This window comes from Lemur catta, chromosome 12 (assembly GCF_020740605.2).
Source record: "Lemur catta isolate mLemCat1 chromosome 12, mLemCat1.pri, whole genome shotgun sequence".
Taxonomy (NCBI): Eukaryota; Metazoa; Chordata; class Mammalia; order Primates; family Lemuridae; genus Lemur; species Lemur catta.
Window position 1 is genome coordinate 41,379,744 of NC_059139.1, and position 19,365 is coordinate 41,399,108.

Consider the following 19,365-nt stretch of genomic DNA (forward strand, 5'->3'; position numbering starts at 1 on the left):
CCTTCTGACCTCAACTTCCATTACTCTTCTTCTTTTACTTATCTGTAGCCACAGTGGCCTCCTTGTTGGTCCTCAAATACTCTTAGATCATATCTTTATAATTGGAAATTTCTACCTGAAAATCTTAGTCCTCAGATGCCAGCATTTTCTTCCTCCTTTCCCTTAAAGTCTTTGCTCAATATTTTTTCCTCCTTAGCACTTATCACTATCCAACATGTTATGATTTTTATTTGTTTATCTTATTGTGTGTCTACTCCACTACAATACAAGCTATGTGATAACAGGGATTTTTGTTTTGTTTTCTGTTTTGCTCCTAGCACCTACAAGAGTAATGGAAAGTACTTACAAGTATTTAGTGAAAGAAAGAATGAATAATGAAAAAGGGAGAAAGGCAGCTGTGGACATAAATAAATAAAGAGAAAGTTTCATGGGATCACTGGGCTTTTAAGTAGTTGTATGGTCTTTGGTTTCTTCAGAGGGATTGAAGAAAATTATTTTTCATGAAATAAGAACAGAATGTAAGGAAAAGAAATATGACTGCTATAATTTTTAAATCAAATGAAGGAAAAGAAGGCAAAATGGGGAAAATCTCATAGAACTTAGAAAAAAAAGAAGATAACGGAAAAAGAGAAAAAGATAGAGAGAAGCAGAAAACCAATTCCAGAAAGAGAAATCAGATGGAAGAAAAAAAATAAGGAAATAAAATTATTAAGGAAATAATTTTAATTTCTCTAAGCTTAAGGAAGGTCTTTAAATTAAAAGCACCCATGAAAAGCCAAGCAGGGAGAAAAAGAGAGAGAGAAAGAGAGAAAGAATGAACGAAAGAAGGGAGGGAAAGAAAGGGGGGGAGAGAGAGAGAGAAAGAAAGAAAGAAAAAGAAAGAGAGGAAGGAAGGAAGGAATAGGGAAGGGAAGGGAAGGGAAGGGAAGGGGGAATGGGGAAAGGAAAAAAATTCCACAGGAGAAACTTCTGCAGGCAATAAAAGAAATAAGAAATGAAAAGAAAAACCAACCAGGGAGAAGGGAAGAATACCCATACCTAGCCACATTATAAAATTCCTGAAACAAGAAGGATAAAGAGAAGAACATACTTTCATTGAGGAAAAATTTTTTAAATAATAAAAGGACAAAAATCAGATGAACAGCAGACTTCTACTTGCCACTTAAAATGAATCAATGATAATTTTTTAGAACTTTATATCTTTTTCCTTTTTTAAAGACACAAAACCATATAGATAAATTTGATGCCACATATACTCTTTCTCAATTCCGCCATCCATGGTTCTCAAAGAAAATTATTTTTGAAGCTAGAATCTCACATTCAGCTTAATTATTAACCATACATGACATAAAAGCAACATAAAGTCACTTTCAAATAGGCAAAGACTCAGAAATTTTACTTCTCAGGCACCTATATGAGGTAATTATTTGAAGATGTTCTCCAGCAAAATCAGGATATAAACTCAGAAAGAGGAAGACGTGAAACTAAACTAGGAAAGAAGAAATCACAAAATCAGAGATGTGCAGTAGCTTACGAAATTAATTAACTGGTAAGTTCCATGCAAAATGCCTCCAAAAAAAGAATGGAATGTATTCAAAGCAATAGATATAACGACTAAAGATCTGGGTAATATTGGTCACTTAATAAAGAAATAATATATTTTTTCAATATAAAAAATTAAAATTAATTAGAAACTCCACACACAAACACACACAAAAACCTGGATAAAAACACCATGGTTGAAATTTAAAGCAAACTGAAATGTGACATTATTTGGAACTGGTAGGCTACAATGTTAGGAACTTTGTCCCTTCAATGGTGCAAGGGTTGTGACACTGAAACTATGGGTGAGGAAATATGATTAGAAAATACTTGTGATCTCTGAATTGAAAACTAATATATATAGAACAATTAAAAACAATTAATTAAAAGTAGTAGCCTTTGAAAAGTGGGATTTTAAGAAACTTGCTTACATATTCCATTTTATTAAAAGTGCAAAATGATACTTAAGAATGATGGTAACAGTTACTAAAACTAGTGTGTAAAAATGTGATAAGGAACAGGGTATTTACAGTCTCAAAATATCTGCTCACAAATTCCTTATTAATTGCCAAGGGAAAAATAGTAACTTCAGTGGACAAACCTGGCAGACCACATCTTACCAAGTAATGAAACCTGGTTATTAATAACATGGACCACGCAGTTTCAGTAAGAAGCAAAGTCAAACAGAAAGGTATTAACAGAAGGAAAGAGAAGAGACAGTCTCAATGAGGACAAAGAATAGATGGGTGATGCTCTGCCTCCTCCTTCATTTTCAACCTTATTCTCATTTTTGACTCATCAAACAGCATGTTTCACAATTTCATAAACAGTGACCTATGTTAATGACCCTCAAGTTACTTGTTTCCATAATTGAATTTTTTCTAAATTTCACAGCTATATTTCCCAAACGCCACTAGGCATCTCTAACCTTTATTTCTTCAATTCTTCTCACTTACTGTATCATCTTCCTCTCCAATCCAACACTCCTCTGGCATTCTTTCTCAACAAGTAACATTCATACACACCTTCATCCAAACGAGAAATCTCAGCCATCTTCAATTATTATACTTTTTCTCCTCATCCAACACCCAGCTGAATTCTATTTCAGTTTTTAAAAATATTATTAAATACCAACTATTTACTACGTGTCTTGTTATATGCCAAGGAAGAAAAGATTAATAGGACACAAATCCTCTAAATTTTCTCACCAAAATGTGGTTCATATTCATTTTATCGTCTCCATTCCCAATGCCATAGTCTTTGTATAGGCCTTCATTGTCTCCTACATGTTCTAACTCATCTTTTTATCTACAATCACCCCTCTTGCCTCAGATCCTACAACAGAATTTGTTTTGTTTTGTTTTTTTCTAAATATCAAATTTCCTCATTTCATCACCCGGTTAAAACCAGCAATGTCACAATTAATGTTAATGCTAAATGTAAAGGCTAAGAAAAGTCAACAACTAGAAAAAGTATTTTTCCGTGACAATTAACAGCATGTCATTTTAACATATGAGAAATTTTAGAACACATTTATTTTGGATAATTTTATTCAAAAAGGTAAATCTGCTTTTTATATAAAGTCATAACACTGCTTACAGAGAAACTAACAATAAATGTACTCAATATGACTACTTATAGGAATTAAACCTAAAACTGAAAGTCTAATTATTTTGGTTTATTTTAAGTAACAGTTACGGGAAATGGACAATCTGGGCAAATTGTTACATACAGCTATAGTGAAAATTTTTCCCCATCGTATAGTTCTTGATAGTTCCTTCCAATTTAAAACTTATTTAAACCCAACTCTGGTTATGTAGTTATTTCATATTGAAGTATAAATAAGAGTATGGGCATATTGCAATAAGGAAGAAGAACATTTTCTGAAAATACGACTTGGACATCAAAATATTCCCTTTTATCCAGATAAAGCCTTTTTCTTTTTTTCTTTTTTTTTGGAGACAGAGTCTCATTCTGTTGTCCGGGCTAGAGTGCCGTGGCGTCAGCCTAGCTCACAGCAACCTGAAACTCCTGGGCTTAAGCAATCCTTCTGCTTCAGCCTTCCAAGTAGCTGGGACTATAGGCATGCGCCACCACGCCCAGCTAACTTTTTCTATATATTTTTAGTTGCCTAGTTAATTTCTTTCTATTTTTAGTAGAGACGGTGCCTTGCTCTTGCTCAGGCTAGTCTCGAACTCCTGAGCTCAAAAGATCCTCCAGCCTCGGCCTCCCAGAGCGCCAGGATTACAGGTGTGAGCCACCACTCCTGGCTCCAGATAAAGCTTTAATGGAATATCTACATTAGCCTGAACAAAGTAAATGCTGAAGAGGAAGTATGGGAATATGCTTTGTTCTGCAATCATTACATGAAACTTTGAACTGTGTGTTTACCATTAGACTAGAATGGACTCAAATGCCTAACATAGGCCAGGCGTGCTGGCTCACACCTGTAATCTTAGCACTCTGGGAGGCCGAGGCAGGAGGATCACTTGAGGTCAGGAGTTTGAGACCAGCCTGAGTAAGAGCGAGACCCTTCTCTACAAAAATTAGAAAAATTAGCCAGGCATGGTGGCATGTGCCTATAGTCTCAGCTACTCAGGATGGTGAGGCAGGAGGATCACTTGAGCCCAGGAGTTTGAGGTTACAGTGAGCCATGATCACGCCATTGCACTGTACCGGGCCCACAGAGTGAGACCGTGTCTCAAAAAAAATGCCTAACATAAATCCTGTACTCCTGAACCCAACTTTTTCAGTAAAAAAGATTTATCAATCTTCATATAAATTTATGGAAAAATTATTTCATAAACATTAGTATAAAAGATTTTGCTTCAAGAACTTGTAAGCATAAGTAGGTCATAAGTAATTTTAAGCTATCTTACCTATCAGAAAAAGGTATTTAGAGAAAGAAACCCCGAGAGAATATCAGTGTCGTGGTTTCCTGCCATAATACACACATATATACAAACACACCATGAAACTCTTCACAAATGACTGAGTTTTGTTTATTCATAAAAGATACTTATTTGAACAGAAAAACTTAAGTCTAAGAGGAAACCTGAAGTTTCATTCATTTCTCTACTAATAATAGTTCTGAAAGCTGTTCTTTGAAAAGACAATACAAACATTATGAAAAAGATGATCAGAAGCAAAAGCAGCAGAAAGAGCAAAAAATACTCAGACTAATACTTCCTAATTAAACCACCCATATATATCTTTTAATCTGAGGAAAGACATTTACATTGTGAACTTATTTTCCCATCAGAAATTTAAAAGTATAACATCTACTTACCAACCCAACACAGTTGCTTAAAGCCACTTTAGTTGTACTACGTTGATCTTGCAAATATCCTGTGTAATGACAGTTGTCTAAAAAATCATGTTTCCACTGGGGTCCATCTTTACCCCAATATTCTACTGTAAAATATTTGGACACAAAATCTGTATTGAGAGTCAAGTTTAGATGAAAATGCTTGCCATAGGCTGAAAGTTTAAAAAATAACTTAGATACTGCCTGCTGTGGATCAATAGGGTCCATACTCCGTCTTCTCCTTGAGTGTTTATCATTTTTCACAGTAAAGCTGAGAAACGCTCCATTTTGATCAACCCTTATTGGAATAGTTAGCTGGTAGTGTTCAAGATAAGTCAGGAATTCCTCTTTGTAATCACAAGGCAGAGAATCCAGAAAAAAAAAAAGACATGAAAGAAAAAAAAATTTAACAGAACAAAGAAGAAGCAATATAAACAACTATGTCAGTTAAAACTCTGCATCATTATATGTGAGGTATGTACAAAAAATGTTATATTAAATAAAAATGAAAGAGTAAAAGTTTAAAATCTAAAGATTAATTAAGTCACAATTAGTTTAAAATTACTTGCAAAAGTAATTTTGTTTAAAATTTAATTTTAAAAACATGGATTCTAAGAACTAAAATTCTACAGGAAGTATGAAAATTTTACATTGAAATAAAAAACAATGAAAAGCACACATATGTAAAAGAAAAAAGTTTAGCTCAGATAAAATCTGTTTTTGAAAGTTATCCAAAAGAGAAGCTTTATAGCCTTTCAGAAATTATTATTTTAAAAAAATCAATCAGTGAGAATGCAAAATGCTGCAGCCACTTTGAAAAATAATCTGACAGGTCCTCAAAATGTTAAACATGGGGTATGATCCAGTAATTCCACTCTCAGTTATACATACAACAGAAATGAAAACACACATCCACATAAAAAGCTCTATGTGAATGTTCTTACCATAATTATGAAAAATAGCCAAAAATCGGCCAGGCGCAATGGCTGACGCCTGTAATCCCAGCATTTTGGGAGGCCAAGGCAGGAGGATCGCTTGAGCCCAGGAGTCCAAGGCTGCAGTGAGCTATGATCATACCACTGCACTCCAGCCTGGGTGACAAAGCGAGACCCTGTCTCTAAAAAAAAAAAAAAAAATGGCCTAAAGGAATCCCAGATTTCCATCAATTCATGAATTAATATGTGTTATGTTCACACAATGGAATATTTTGCAATAAAAAGGAATGCAGTACTGATACAAGCTATGACATGAATGAGCCTTCATAACAACTGCCTTCATAATCAAAGTTCATTATCTAACATTTAAAACATTATGTTAAGTAAAAGGAGCCAGTCACAAAAGACCACATATGATTTCATTTATATAAAATATCCAGAATAGGCAAATCTCTAGAGATAGAAGTTCAGAGATTTAGAGATTACCTACAGCTGGGAGTGAGAGAGAGTTTGGAGGGAATTTGGGAGTGACTGCTAATGGGCACAGGGTTTCTTTTTGGAGTGATGAAAATGTTCCAAAATTGATTATGGTGATGGTTATACAACACTGAAAATACTAAATACCACTGAATTATATACTTTAAGGGTATGTGTATATCTCAATAAAACTGTTAAAAATAGAAAATTGACTAAAAATTCAAACGACTATTAAACATATTTTCCTCACTTAGATGTACTAAATATTACCCATCTACTTTCTTAGCCATACCTTCCTTTAGCTAGGTTTGGCACTAAGGGAAACCAAATGTCTGCCTATTGCCTCATTGCCTGTACATGGAGTTTACCCACAAATATAAACTCCCATGAAACCATAACCTAATGGAAATAAATTAAAAGATATTATTTATTTCACTTCTTATAAACAAGAGTTAATACTAAATGTCATGGCTTCACTGATCTACTTTGAGAGCCACACTTCTTGCACATGGACTTCTAGACATATACATCAATCTATAATAGTCTTGAAAATCTGGCTCATCAGCACCAAAAAAAATGTGTTACTGTGCACTCATGGGAGCAAAATCCAAAAGGTATGCCTTTTAATAATTCCATAAGGATTAAACTGGTCCATGGAAAACAAAATGACATTTACTCCTGGGACCTTCTTTGTTAAGATCATTTCTATGATATAAAGTTCAATTCTATAGATTAAAAGTATAAGAATTAGAATTTGAAAAGTTGAACTTCTTACAATTCTCACTCTTTTACGTGGTCTTGCCATTAAACCCTAGCAATGAATGAGCCTACTAAAGTTTAGTACTCAGAAGAAGAAGAGGGCCTGGGGTCTACCATTTTCCAAGAAAGACTGGCTAACTTTAAAATCCACTGGATGTTAAATACTAGTAGGACAATGTTAAACAGACCCTTAGAGCCTTTAACATTTATGAAACCAGCACTGAATTGACACAGTAGGCCTCCATTCCTATCACTACATATCCCAAAGAAAGTGTTCACACTAACTACTTAGAATCTTTTCTTGTCCGATTAATAGCAATATTTCTTGTCAGTTTCAAAAGCAGAAATCCTACCTTGAGAACTGTATGAAAGCCTGTGGTCACTATGAAATTCCGATGAAGCCATGATGAGGCTCAATATCCAGGTCAACGTCTTCCACAAAATTTCCATAATTTAGAAAACTGGATGTTTTTTTGGAGGGCTACCTATGTGTTATAGAGTCGATACCATACCAAAATCGAAGCATAACAATTTTATTTCTTTATAACTTCTTGCAAATTAGCTATTAGATGTTTCACTGTTTAACAGGAACTTTTTTCCAACATCCTGTACTTTCTTCTATATCTGGATTCATTTTCTCAATCCAAAATGAAAAAATAATGATGGAAAAAATTTTCATAAGCAAAGCATTAGACTAATTAGTTATTATAGTATGGCCATTTTTAACCTAGAAAAACAAAAACAAATTTGAGTTAACTGAAAAATATCCTAAATGGACAGATCTACTATTTATCACTGAATGCTTGCCAAAAGACACAACTACAAAATAACTTAATATAGTTCAGTTAGACCATTGTTGTTCTTTATAATCTAAATACAGACTTAAGAGATGTTAGCAGCATGTTAGCTACTTAATAATCAAAGAAGGAATCTGCAGTGAAATCATAATTCTTTTAAATTTTTAAGAGAACTCATTTTTGTCTATATCAAATTAAACTTCTAAAATACCAAAATATACTTCTTATTACACTTGACTTTATCTGGAAATCTTATATGACTTATAAAGCAACTCATGTGAGGTAACTTCAACTCCCTAGAATGTAACTGAAAAGAAAAGAAATTTTTAAAACCTCATTTCAGGTATCACAGCAGATTTCAAGTCCTATGTCATGTACTTTACTTTCAGCTAACAACCTCACCAGGAGTCTGTGTCTTCATACTTTATACAGAACAATAGCATATTGGCTACCTGATTTTCCAGCATACAGAAGATTAGAAGAAAATAACTAAGGAACTAAAAACTAGCCAATAATATAGCAAAACAGTGACCAAAAAAAAAAAAAAACAGTTTGTAGTTTTAGAACCCTAAAGTAATATAATTTTGGGTAGAGGCAAACGGTTTTTATATAGTTTAATAGTTCCTATTGTATGTATAACTGTGTCATAGCTCAATATCTGACATTCATACTATGCCTGAATCTGAAATAAAAATTAAATACTTTCAATAAGATAAATTACTATTAAGTTAGAGAAGTACACAAAAAATATTAGAAAGATTTTCATCCCAAATCTCTAATATATGAAATTATCATATAATAAATGCTTACTACATATTTATTGGTCTAAAAAATAGATGAGTAAATGAATGAATAATTATCAAAATAAAATCACTTTAGGCATATAAAAGAGTATTTGGTGCTATTGCACTCCAGCATGGGCAACAGAGTGAGACTCTGTCTCAAAATAAATAAGTAAATAAATAAATAAATAAGAATATTTGTAGTTAACTGGAAAATTAACTTACGTGGAACACTTCATTCCCTATGGTGCTAGAAATATTGGTTATTACAACATATAAAACAACCACAACCATTTAAAATTCCTCTGTCTTTAAAAGTTATTAAACTGCTAAACCTTGGAAAAACTAATTCATTAATCAACAAATATTGACTTACTATGTTTAAAAGATGATGCTACAACATAAGAATATAGAAAAGAATTAAGGGATACAGAAAAGATTAAGACATAATCCTTGCGTTTAGGGAGCTCATAATTTAAATAAGGCAAAATTCAAGGCAGACAAATGCCATAATAAAAATATGGAAAGGTGATACAGGAGATCAGATGAGGGAGATGACTTCTGGGTCAGAGAAGGATGGATCAAGGAATGTCTATGAAAAAAGTAGCATTTGAGATAAGTCCTGGAAGATGAATTTCACAAGTCAAATTGTTGGAGGTAATCATTACAAAGAGAAGAAATGTGTTCCACAAACTCCATGAAAAAAAAAACAGGAAACAGTAAATAGTATTAGTAGTAATAGTAACAGCGCATTTGGTTCCTGTGCAAAAGACTAACAGGTAACATCCAGAAAGGTAGTTTAAGGTCAGACTGAAAATAAAGAACTTTAAATATATATTATTTCTTGTCATCTCCACAACACTGGTGAAGTATTATTGCCCCTGTGGCAGACTCTGATGACGCCAATAATTCTGCTACCTCATATCCATGCACTTATGTAATACCCTCCCCTCAGATAACTTGATTCTAACCAACAGAATACTTTAACATTGAGGGGATGTTACTTCTATGATTAGATTCCAAAATATTCTGACTTCCATCTTGCTAGCCAACTCTTTCCCTCATTGGTTTAGATGAAGCAAGCTGTCATATGAAGAGGCAGGCATAGCAAGGAACTGAGAACAGCCTCCAGATGTTACCAACAAGGAACTCAGGCTCTCATTTCAACAGTATGCAAGAAACTGAATCCTGCTTACTAACATGTAAACTTAGAAGCAGATTCTTCCCCAGTCAAGCCTTCTGCAGAGACATAATCATTGCCAACTCTTTGATTGCAGTCTCATGAGACCCTAAAGCAGAGGACATGGCTAATCCATGCCTGGACTCCTGACCCAAAGAAACTGTTAGATAATGTGTGTTGTTTTAAGTCACTAAATTTGTGGTAACTTGTTATGCAGTAATTGATAACTAATACAGCTGCCAATTTGTAAATAAAGAAGCTGAAACTCATAGAGGTCAGATAGATAAAAAACAAAACAAAACAAAACAAAAGCAGATCCCAGATTTACACACAAGAAGCTATCTGGATCTAAAGTCTAAAGTCTTTGTATTATATCATACTTTCAGTTTAAAGCACTCCAATTTAAACAATCAATAGCACTTGATGACAACCAATGTCAAATTCATAAATGGTATTGATTAGTTAATGTGAATAGTTTTTAAAACTTTACATAGAACAATTGCTTCATCTCAAAATTACTTATACAATGGTTTAGGCAAGACAGCAGACACTATAAATCCCTTCTCAAGTAAAAATCTGTAAGAGATTAAGTCATACCATTATTCAATAACAGTAATAAAAAGAATTCAGTTATCTTGGTTTCCAACCTACTTACATATAGTCTCCACACTCCAAAACTGAGATATTAAATAGTTGCTTCATGAACAACATTCATTCTCATTGTTTTGTTTTCAAATCACTGGAGTGTTTTAAGTAATAATGCCTGACATTAAATAAGTCCCTTATATACTTTAAATTGTAATCTTCCTTTAAAGAAGAATACATTATTAACATATTTGAGGTAATTTCCTAGTGGTGACAGATTTGTACTGAAGCATCCTTTTTTCTCCTATTTTCCTTTGAAACTAATGACAAATTTACAACATAGTTGGCTGGGGTTAGGGAACAACTATTTTTCTCCCTTGAGAAATTTCCTGCTCTTCTCAGTTTTGGAACTGTTACAGTTTTGTAACCTTCACTCTTACCTACTGTCCTGTAAACGCCCAAATTAACTAAGCCAGTAGCATGGAGAGAAATAGTAATAGGGAACTATTTGGCCAGAAGTAGACTCACATATGATTTAAGGATTTGCAGTAAAAAGGGCATTGGTGCATAGCAGAAAGAGCAGGAGCTTTGAAGTTAAATAAACCAGAGTTACAGTCTTCCACCACTAACTACATATTTGGTACATGGACATGCAATAAATTTCAGTTTCTTTCTCCTTTCTCACTCTCTTGCTCACTTCCTACTTTCTCTCAAGCCTCCAGTGCTCAGTGAAGACACTTAACACTAAGTAAATGAGTTGGCTAGAGCACAACTAAAATCAACACAATTAATGTATCTAACCAGTCTTAGTCACCTACACAGTAAGAGTGAAGGGGTTAACCTACTTCCTGACACCTGCTGGGGAGGTTAATCTGGACACCATAAACAAACATGTATAGGCTCTGACTTTTCCAGATATAGTTTTCGAAGTTCAAGCTAACATTAAAATACTAGACAATTGTACTAGAAATCATAACGCATTAACCCTTTAAGTTGCATAGCAGAAACTACCCTGTTGTGGAAAGCACAACAGCTTTGAGTCCTGGTCTGACTCCAAGTTATTTATATTCTCTGAATCTGTTTCATCATCTATAGAGTCATGATAGTAACATTCGCCTTAGAAAGATTTGTTGAGAGACTAAATTAGATAGCACGTGATATAAAAGTGTCTGCATATTTCATTTTAATGGCTAAATAAATGTTAGCCCTCCTCCCACCCATTATCTAACATCACTTTTTAAACGCCTTCCTTCAAAAATAGTTTCACGTTCCTCTTTTCCTAAAAAATGTGGAATAGTTGGATATGATGATGGAGTTAATCAATGAGATTATATTGTCTTTTAAAGCAAAGAGTAAAGAACTTAGATCATGATAATTGTACTTATAGCTATTTTAAATTTGAAAACAGACCCAAAACATACATTTTACTTTGATTTTGCATATGCTTTTTTCCCTAACACAAATGCACCAGTAAAGTTAAGGGATCATTTACCTGCTTCCATGCATCAAAACTACACTAGCTGAGCAGCAAAAGATCAGATTGATTCCCTCAGTAGACTGCCCTGGCTAAAAGGTATTACTTGTCTTTTTCCTCTATCATCTTTACTTCCCACTCAAATAATCTGGGAGAAGCCAAGGCAATAATTTCCTCTCATGAACTATTATTATAAAGCTAAAGAACATGTACAACATCCTTAACGTCTTTCATCCATCTTACTTCAGTTATTTATCTAAGGTTGATTTGGTCTCCATGGGAGAAGCAAAAATACCATGCTCCCTTCAGGTATTTAATTTTTATATGTGAAAACTAACTTCTCATTTCATTTTCCATTTATTCTCTCAACAAGTTACCTACGCTAAAGATACAACTAGGCTCTAATTATAAGGTTTCCAGATCATTGATAAACTTTGTGAGATTGGTTTCCATGGAAAGGTGTAATTAAACATATAAATTACTCAAAACTTACCTATCAAGAAAAGCAAATGAACCAGGAGCAAAAATACAAAACACAATTACAGAACTCAAGCTCTAAATTATTGTCCCAAACTTTTTTTCCAGATAACAAGGTAAATAATACGTTATCTGTATTATACCTTTTCCTGAAAAACAGAAACACCTTTTTCTCTTGAGATTAGCTTGATCATCAATCATGTCTTTTGTAGAGCCAAGAGAGCTTATTCATCTCATTCTGTCCCCCCCAAAATATTTGAAATATGTTGTTAACTCTCTTCGTTTTCTTATTAAAGTCACAAACAGGGTAAGATTTGGCATAGAGACCCATCCTAAACCGATAGTATCTACTCATGGTTGCTAAGGAAATAAAGAGGAAGTGGTAAGAGCAGACAAGAGCAGGAATTAATCTTACAGGTATTAGAACCAGATATGAAAAGTATTACAATATTTCAGTTCTTGAAGTTAGAAGTTTTTCCTCTTGGTAATCACAAAAATATTAATAGCACTACACAGATCTCATTTGCAGCCATTTATGGCAAATGAATAAATTTGATTTGTTTGAAATCAAGTTACTTGCCTCCATATACTATTCTTCAAATATTCAAAACACGAATGATTAAATTTAAGCATTAAATTAGTACAAACCAGACTGCAACTACCACTTTGCTGAAACACAGGAAAACAATTATCTCCAAAATTAATTTTCTTAATTTCCTTCAACTACACCAATTTTGTTACATTTCTTTTCCTGTCATGAATTCTGTAAATTGTCATTCCCACATCTAAAAGTTTCAGTCTACATAAGCTTAAAATTGAAAGAAAAAAGAAAAAATTAGTCCAAAAAATCTGAACATAAAAAAATATGTTGAAAATCACACTTCAGTGTCTTTTTAAAAGTTCCAAGCAATAGTTCAGTTTCCCTTTTCCTCTCTCTGCACACCCTCACTGCCCCCACCCTCCATTCCACTTAGCCCAGACAGAGGGTAACAGTCTGAGCTGCCCTGGTTGAGTTGATCCTAAAGTTAACATTCAGCAGCCCATTTCCAGACAGCAGCGCTAAATCTATTTGGATAAAACGCGTGTGACCCAGACAGTTGGCATTTGGCCCAAACGCGTTGCACCGGCAGCTCAAATAAAAACAAGAGTAAGAAACTCACTCTCTTGTTCCCTCTCAGTGCGCTTTCTCAATCTCTCACTCTCTTTGCCTCTAGTACAAGGAAAGAAATTATCAGAGCCAGGAACTGTAGCCCACGTTATCAGAAAGAGGCTTTCCAATATCCCCTCCAGCACTCTTGCTTCTCCCTCCCCAATCCCTGAACTTTGGTCCCAAACACCGTATATAGAGACATACCCTGATAAACAAGGCTCCGGAGGGTTATGAGTCTACCACATCCTAAGTGCCCAAAAGTAAATAAAAAACACACGCTTCCATCTCTTTGATTAGCCTATTAAGAGCTTAACATATCCTAGAGCATCAGGGCTACAGCTAGCACATTAATGCTACCCTCTGAGCCCAGGCATAAAATATGCACTTGTCTAAACACTTAAGACACTGACATGAAACTACAAAATGCAGAAGACTTTTCTTAAAGAAAACTGGAAATCAGTTTAAAACACACACATCATTATTACTTTCCCGATTACTATTTGGTGCTTAGTTAAAAGACTACAATAACCATAATCAAGTCCACTTCACAAAACATGTACTGTATATTCACATAATAAACGTATTTTTTTTTTTTTGCATCATAAAATACTTGCAAGTCTCAGAATTCTACAACCTCCGACTAGTCTGGAGTTAAAAAGATTTCTATCTGTAAAATGAGTTCAGTCAAGCTCACTCATTGCCATGAAAACACACACACACACACACACACACACACACACACAGATACACAGAAAAAAAGTTTTCTAAGCGTTATTCGGAAGACAAGCAAAGCACAAGTTTTTTTTTTTTAAAGGTTTCATTGAATATTGTTAAGTCTTCCTTACCGTTTTCATCTTCAAATTCTGATAAAAAGTAAGTTTCAAACAATAGAGATTGCACTGGACGACTCACGTACTCCCTCTCCTAACTTTTTTTTTTTTTTTTTGCCCCCCTTTGCAAAGCCACACCAGCCAGTTATTCTGCAGCCAGAATAAAACCCTATAGTCTGGCTAACCCGGGCTTTAGAACTGACTTTCCGATTTGGCGGAATAAGAGATGCCTTCAATACATCAAGGCTATCACTCTGAGATGCTGCCTTTGCAAACCCCCTCTCTCACTCTCCCTCCTCCCCCCCCCAAAAAAAAAGAAAGGGAAAAAGAAAGAAAAGAAGGGAAAAAAGACTTATTGGGGGTGGAAGTGGTGCCCTCTCTTCCAGGACAGCTTAGTGCCTTTGCTATGCAAATAACATGTGCAGAGCATCAAAAGGTATCAAGAGAAAAGAAGACAAGACGAGCAGGAAGGGCAGCAAAGTTTTGTTGAAGTAGCCCTAGATCTCACTACCGGCCCCCAGCCAACTTGAATTGCAGCAGGAGAAAATTTTGGCAGCTTTTCCTCGGAGGCAGAGCACACTGACGTCAGTCTGCAGATGTGCCTGGGCTGCGTCGGGTGCGCATGTGTCCTGGGTCGTCACGTGGAGGGGGAGGGGAGGTAGAGGTACAATCGGGGTAACCAACTACCAGCCATTCAGAAGGGCTTAGACAATGTCAACTTTTCCACCCAGTGAATGAGAGAAATTCTGGCCCCTCTAACCTCTCTCCCCTATCCCACTCCGCCTCTTTTCCTCCTCCTACTCTAACCTCTTTTAGAAATTCTAGCCTGGTTTGTTATTAGTTGTTTCTTGGAAAAAAGAAGTGGGGAGGGAAAGGATGAATGACTTTAGAGGGATTAATATTACTGTTAAAATCTCCAGTGTCATTCTCCGTGTATTTTTTTTAAGTACACACACAAAAAAGTTAAAATTTGCACATAAAGAGTGCCTCTGAGTAAACTTAAAGTTTAGATCAGTTGAACAAGCGGACTTCAAGACTCGGTAGCTAAGTGTGTACAAAACGCCTGTGTGTTTTATATATACTTCAGCAAGTAAGGTGAGCACCAAAAGGGAAAGTAAACTATAGTAAACTAAGACCAGCACATTTTCCATCTGATTATCGACTTCAGGTTATGTAGGGCTTTAAAAGAAAAAAAAAAGGTGGGGGAGGAGGGAGCGGGGGAAGAGAGAAGCTTGCATTATTTCCAGATGAGGGTGAGACTGGATGGTGTTTTGAAGAGCAACCGGGAAAAGCTACAAGTGGAGTGTATTTTTTTTAAGTCAGTACATTGAATGAAACTTCAATGACTGCTCAAATGAAAATAAATCGGAAGTCAGACCCCCTCCCCCAAAAAGGAAGGAAAAAACAGGAACCTTGCTGCGATCTCAAGATAAACAAACAAGACCTCAAAACCAGTTCTTCAGGTTTCCCAATTCCACCCTTCCCCCCCCTTACCCACATACACACCAGCTGCCAGTCCAGACTTTAAGGATAAAATACCGCTACAATGTAGCACTTTCACTTTCATTTGCCCGGAGAAAGCCAATAAGTTTTCCATGTCCTAAGCAAGCAAACAAAGTCTGGCACACAAATCGGAAACAGGAAAAAAATGTGAAAATAGCTCAGGACAAATGTTGCCTTTCAGAGGTGTAATCTGCTGCATCATTTATCTGTCTCTACCGTTGAGTGCAGGGTAGGGAGCTGTTTAAGAGTTTCCGAGGTTGGGGGCAGGGGAAAACTGACGCCTTGAAATTCCAGTCCTTAGTTAATGCCAAGTCGATTTCCGATGGCCAGAACCAAAAAGGGGAATTGGACCGGAGAGAAGCGGGTAGTGAGGATGATCTTTCTGAATACTGGCTCTTAAATTTCAAGTTTCTGCTAACATTATTGCCCATTTGATTTTTTTTCTTCCTACGCCGGAGGTAGTAGGTGTAATTCTTCTGGTGAATCTATGAATAGTTGGCTAAAAGAAGGTATGAATCAGACTGAGAACGTCCAAGAATACAGTTACTCCAATTCTTTTCGAGGGTTGAAAGGAGAAAGTATTCTCATCTTGACCTTAATCAGCGTTATTTGGCTAAATGCCGTTAAAAACGTAGAAATACGTCCTGCGGTTGGCACTGATAATTTTAAATAAATACGAATCATATGGATGTATGTGTATAAAATATAAGACGTAGCTAAACCTCATAGCAATAAATGTAAACACCAAAAATAAGAAAAGTGGGCATAGAGTTGTTTTTGCATCAAATCACACTTTAAATTGTTTTGTACCCTAATCTTCCTTAATTTTTCAAGAACTGGAAGTAGATAGGTGCAGCCAGCACACAAAAAAAATAAAAGGTGTGAGCAGTAAACATGTATGTAAACTATCTGAAAAGTTTTTACCTCAACTAAGATTACCCTACAAAGTAGCCGCATTGGAAAGGACCTCATTCAGTGGGAGTGAACTTTGGCTAATTACTTATTCAAAGAGTGCCATCCTGCGTCTAAACAGAGTAATGAAAAATTTCCAACAGATTCCTTGTCTCCAAATGACTTAGCAATGGTGAAAAAGTATTAGCATGGGAAATGGTGAAGTGTCAACGTAACTTTATGTATGTGAGTTTGCGTTGTGAACATTTGAATTGTGTTGCAGAAAATTTCAAACATATACAAAAGTACAAAAATAATATAATGAACCCCAATGTAGCCATCATCCACTTTAAAGAAGTGTCAAAGCATGATCAATTTTTTCATCTGTATTCCCCATTATTTGTTCCATCCACCCCACTGGATTATTTTGAAGCAAATCTCAGATATCATTTCATTCATCCATTAAATACTATCCTATATTTCTAAAGTAAAAGGACTTAAAAAAAAAACAAAACTACTACCACACCACTATTATTCTTAAACAGTAATGTCTTTCATGTTATCAAATACCAGTACTTAGATTTCCCAACTGCGAATAGAGACTTTTTTTTGAAAGCTAATACATGAGAAAAACATGGAATATTTTTAAACAATGCTTAATCATTTCAAAAGGCAAGAAAAGAGAGAAAAGAAAAGGAAATATAAAACGAGTAAAACAAATAACAAACAATAAGATGGCAGATTCAACCCCAAACGTATCAATAATTATATAAAGGCTGAAGTTGTTATTTATTGCTACATAACAAATTACCCTAAAACTTAGCGACTTAAAACAACACACATTTATTATCTCAGAGTTTCTGTGGGTCAGGAATTGGGGCCCAGCTAGGATGGGTCCTCTGAGCTGAGGTCCCTCACAGGTTGCACTCAAGGTGTTGGCTAGGACCAAAGGCATTTCAAGATTCACCTGAGGCAAAGTTCACTTCCAAGCTCACTCAGTTGTTGGCAATATTTAGTTCCTCACCAGCTATTAGGCAGAAGCACACCAAGCTCAGCAGTAATGAACTCTACATATCCAAGATCACACCATGACAACTGACTTCATCAAAGTAAGCAAGAGAGAAAGAGCAAGAGAGTGCCAGAAAGACAAAAGTCACAGTCTTCTGTAACCTAATCTCAGAAGTGTTGTCCCATGACTTTGCTGTATTTATTCATTAAAAACAAGTCCCAAGTTCCAGCTCATACTCAATGGGAAGGGGTAACACAAAAGTCCTGGATATTAGAGGTGGGAATCACTGGGAACTGTCTTAGAAGTCTGCCTACCATAAATATAAATGAACTAAATGATTCAACAAAAATCCAAAAAATGTCATAGAGGAAAACAAAGCTGCTATAGATATATTAATACTGAAAATGTAATCTTTAAGGCAAAAGAGTATCAATATAGATAAAAATGGACACAGTATTAACTAAGGATTCAGTTTGCCAGGAAAATATAACAAGAAGTCAACTATGAACATAAAAACATAGTCTAAAATTTTATAAAGCAAAAATTAACAACATTGAAGGCAGAAACAGATGAATCAAAAATCAGAGTAGGAGATTTTAACACAACTCTCTCAGAAAGTCATAGAATAAGCTAACAGGATTGAAAAGTCTATAAATATTCAAGCAATATAATTAACAAAACTTATCTGTATAGATTACTATACATAGCGCAGAATGCACATTCTTTTTAAGATAAGGTGATCTTAGAATTTATCATCCTTTTTGGGATACTAAAACAAGTATAAACTGGGCCTATACTGGCCAACCAGGACATGTCATCCTTCTATTTCAAATGTGAATGGAACCTTTAACAAAATTAACCATATGGGTAAATACATAATACATATATTTAATTATATAAATATCTTTAAAAGTCTGTTTAAATTAGAATGGTAACAATATAGAATGAAGTTTATAAAATTTACAGAAATAAAAGATCTCACAACAATAGCACAAATGCCAAGAAGGAAGAAATGCAATTCTACAATTGTAAGCACCTTATACTGTGTGTATAAATGGTAGGAATTATTTTCCTACTATTTTATGTTGGATTTTGCATCTGTGCTCATAAGTAAGATTGGGCTATAAATTCCTTACACTATCATTTGCTACTCTAGCCTAGAAATGATTTACCTTTTCTATATTTTCTAAAATATTTTACATATTTAATTATATATATCTAATGTTATTTAAATTGTACATCTATATAATTCAATAAATATATGTATTTCTTGAAGGTTGGGAAAAAGAATTTATGTAACTATCTGGACTTAGTACCTTTTGGAAAAAATTTTGGTTATCAATTCGTTTTCCACAGTTACTGTATGTGTGTGGTGTGTGTGTGTGTGTGTGTGTGTGTGTGTTGAGTTACTGTTAACTTGTATTTTTCTGGGAAATTATTTTTTGGTAAGTTTTCAAATACATTAGCAAAAAGTTGTTCATAGTGTTCTTTTATTATAATTCTTAAAATTGCTATTGTGTCTGTGGCTATATAGACCAGAATCCTGAATTGTTTACTTATGTCCTCTCTCTTTTTTTGGTGATCAGTCTTAACTGGATATTTGTTTACTTTTTAAAAAAATAATTGCAAAGATATAACTCTTGTCTTTGTAAATTCCACTTTATCTT

The 19,365-nt window shown here is 34.7% G+C and overlaps 1 protein-coding gene across 1 annotated transcript in view; it reads right to left on the reverse strand.

The window, feature by feature from the left end:
- ADAMTS6 (ADAM metallopeptidase with thrombospondin type 1 motif 6) overlaps nucleotides 1-7,747 on the reverse strand; it is a 263,647-nt gene extending 255,900 nt beyond the window's left edge. The window contains exons 1-2 of the mRNA XM_045566295.1: nucleotides 7,374-7,747; nucleotides 4,832-5,196 (exon numbers count right to left, since the gene is read on the reverse strand). Of these exons, the coding sequence (XP_045422251.1) occupies nucleotides 4,832-5,196; nucleotides 7,374-7,470 (462 nt within the window). The 5' untranslated portion in view covers nucleotides 7,471-7,747. The remainder of the gene's footprint in view (nucleotides 1-4,831; nucleotides 5,197-7,373) is intronic.
- Between the last annotated feature and the right edge of the window lie 11,618 nt (nucleotides 7,748-19,365).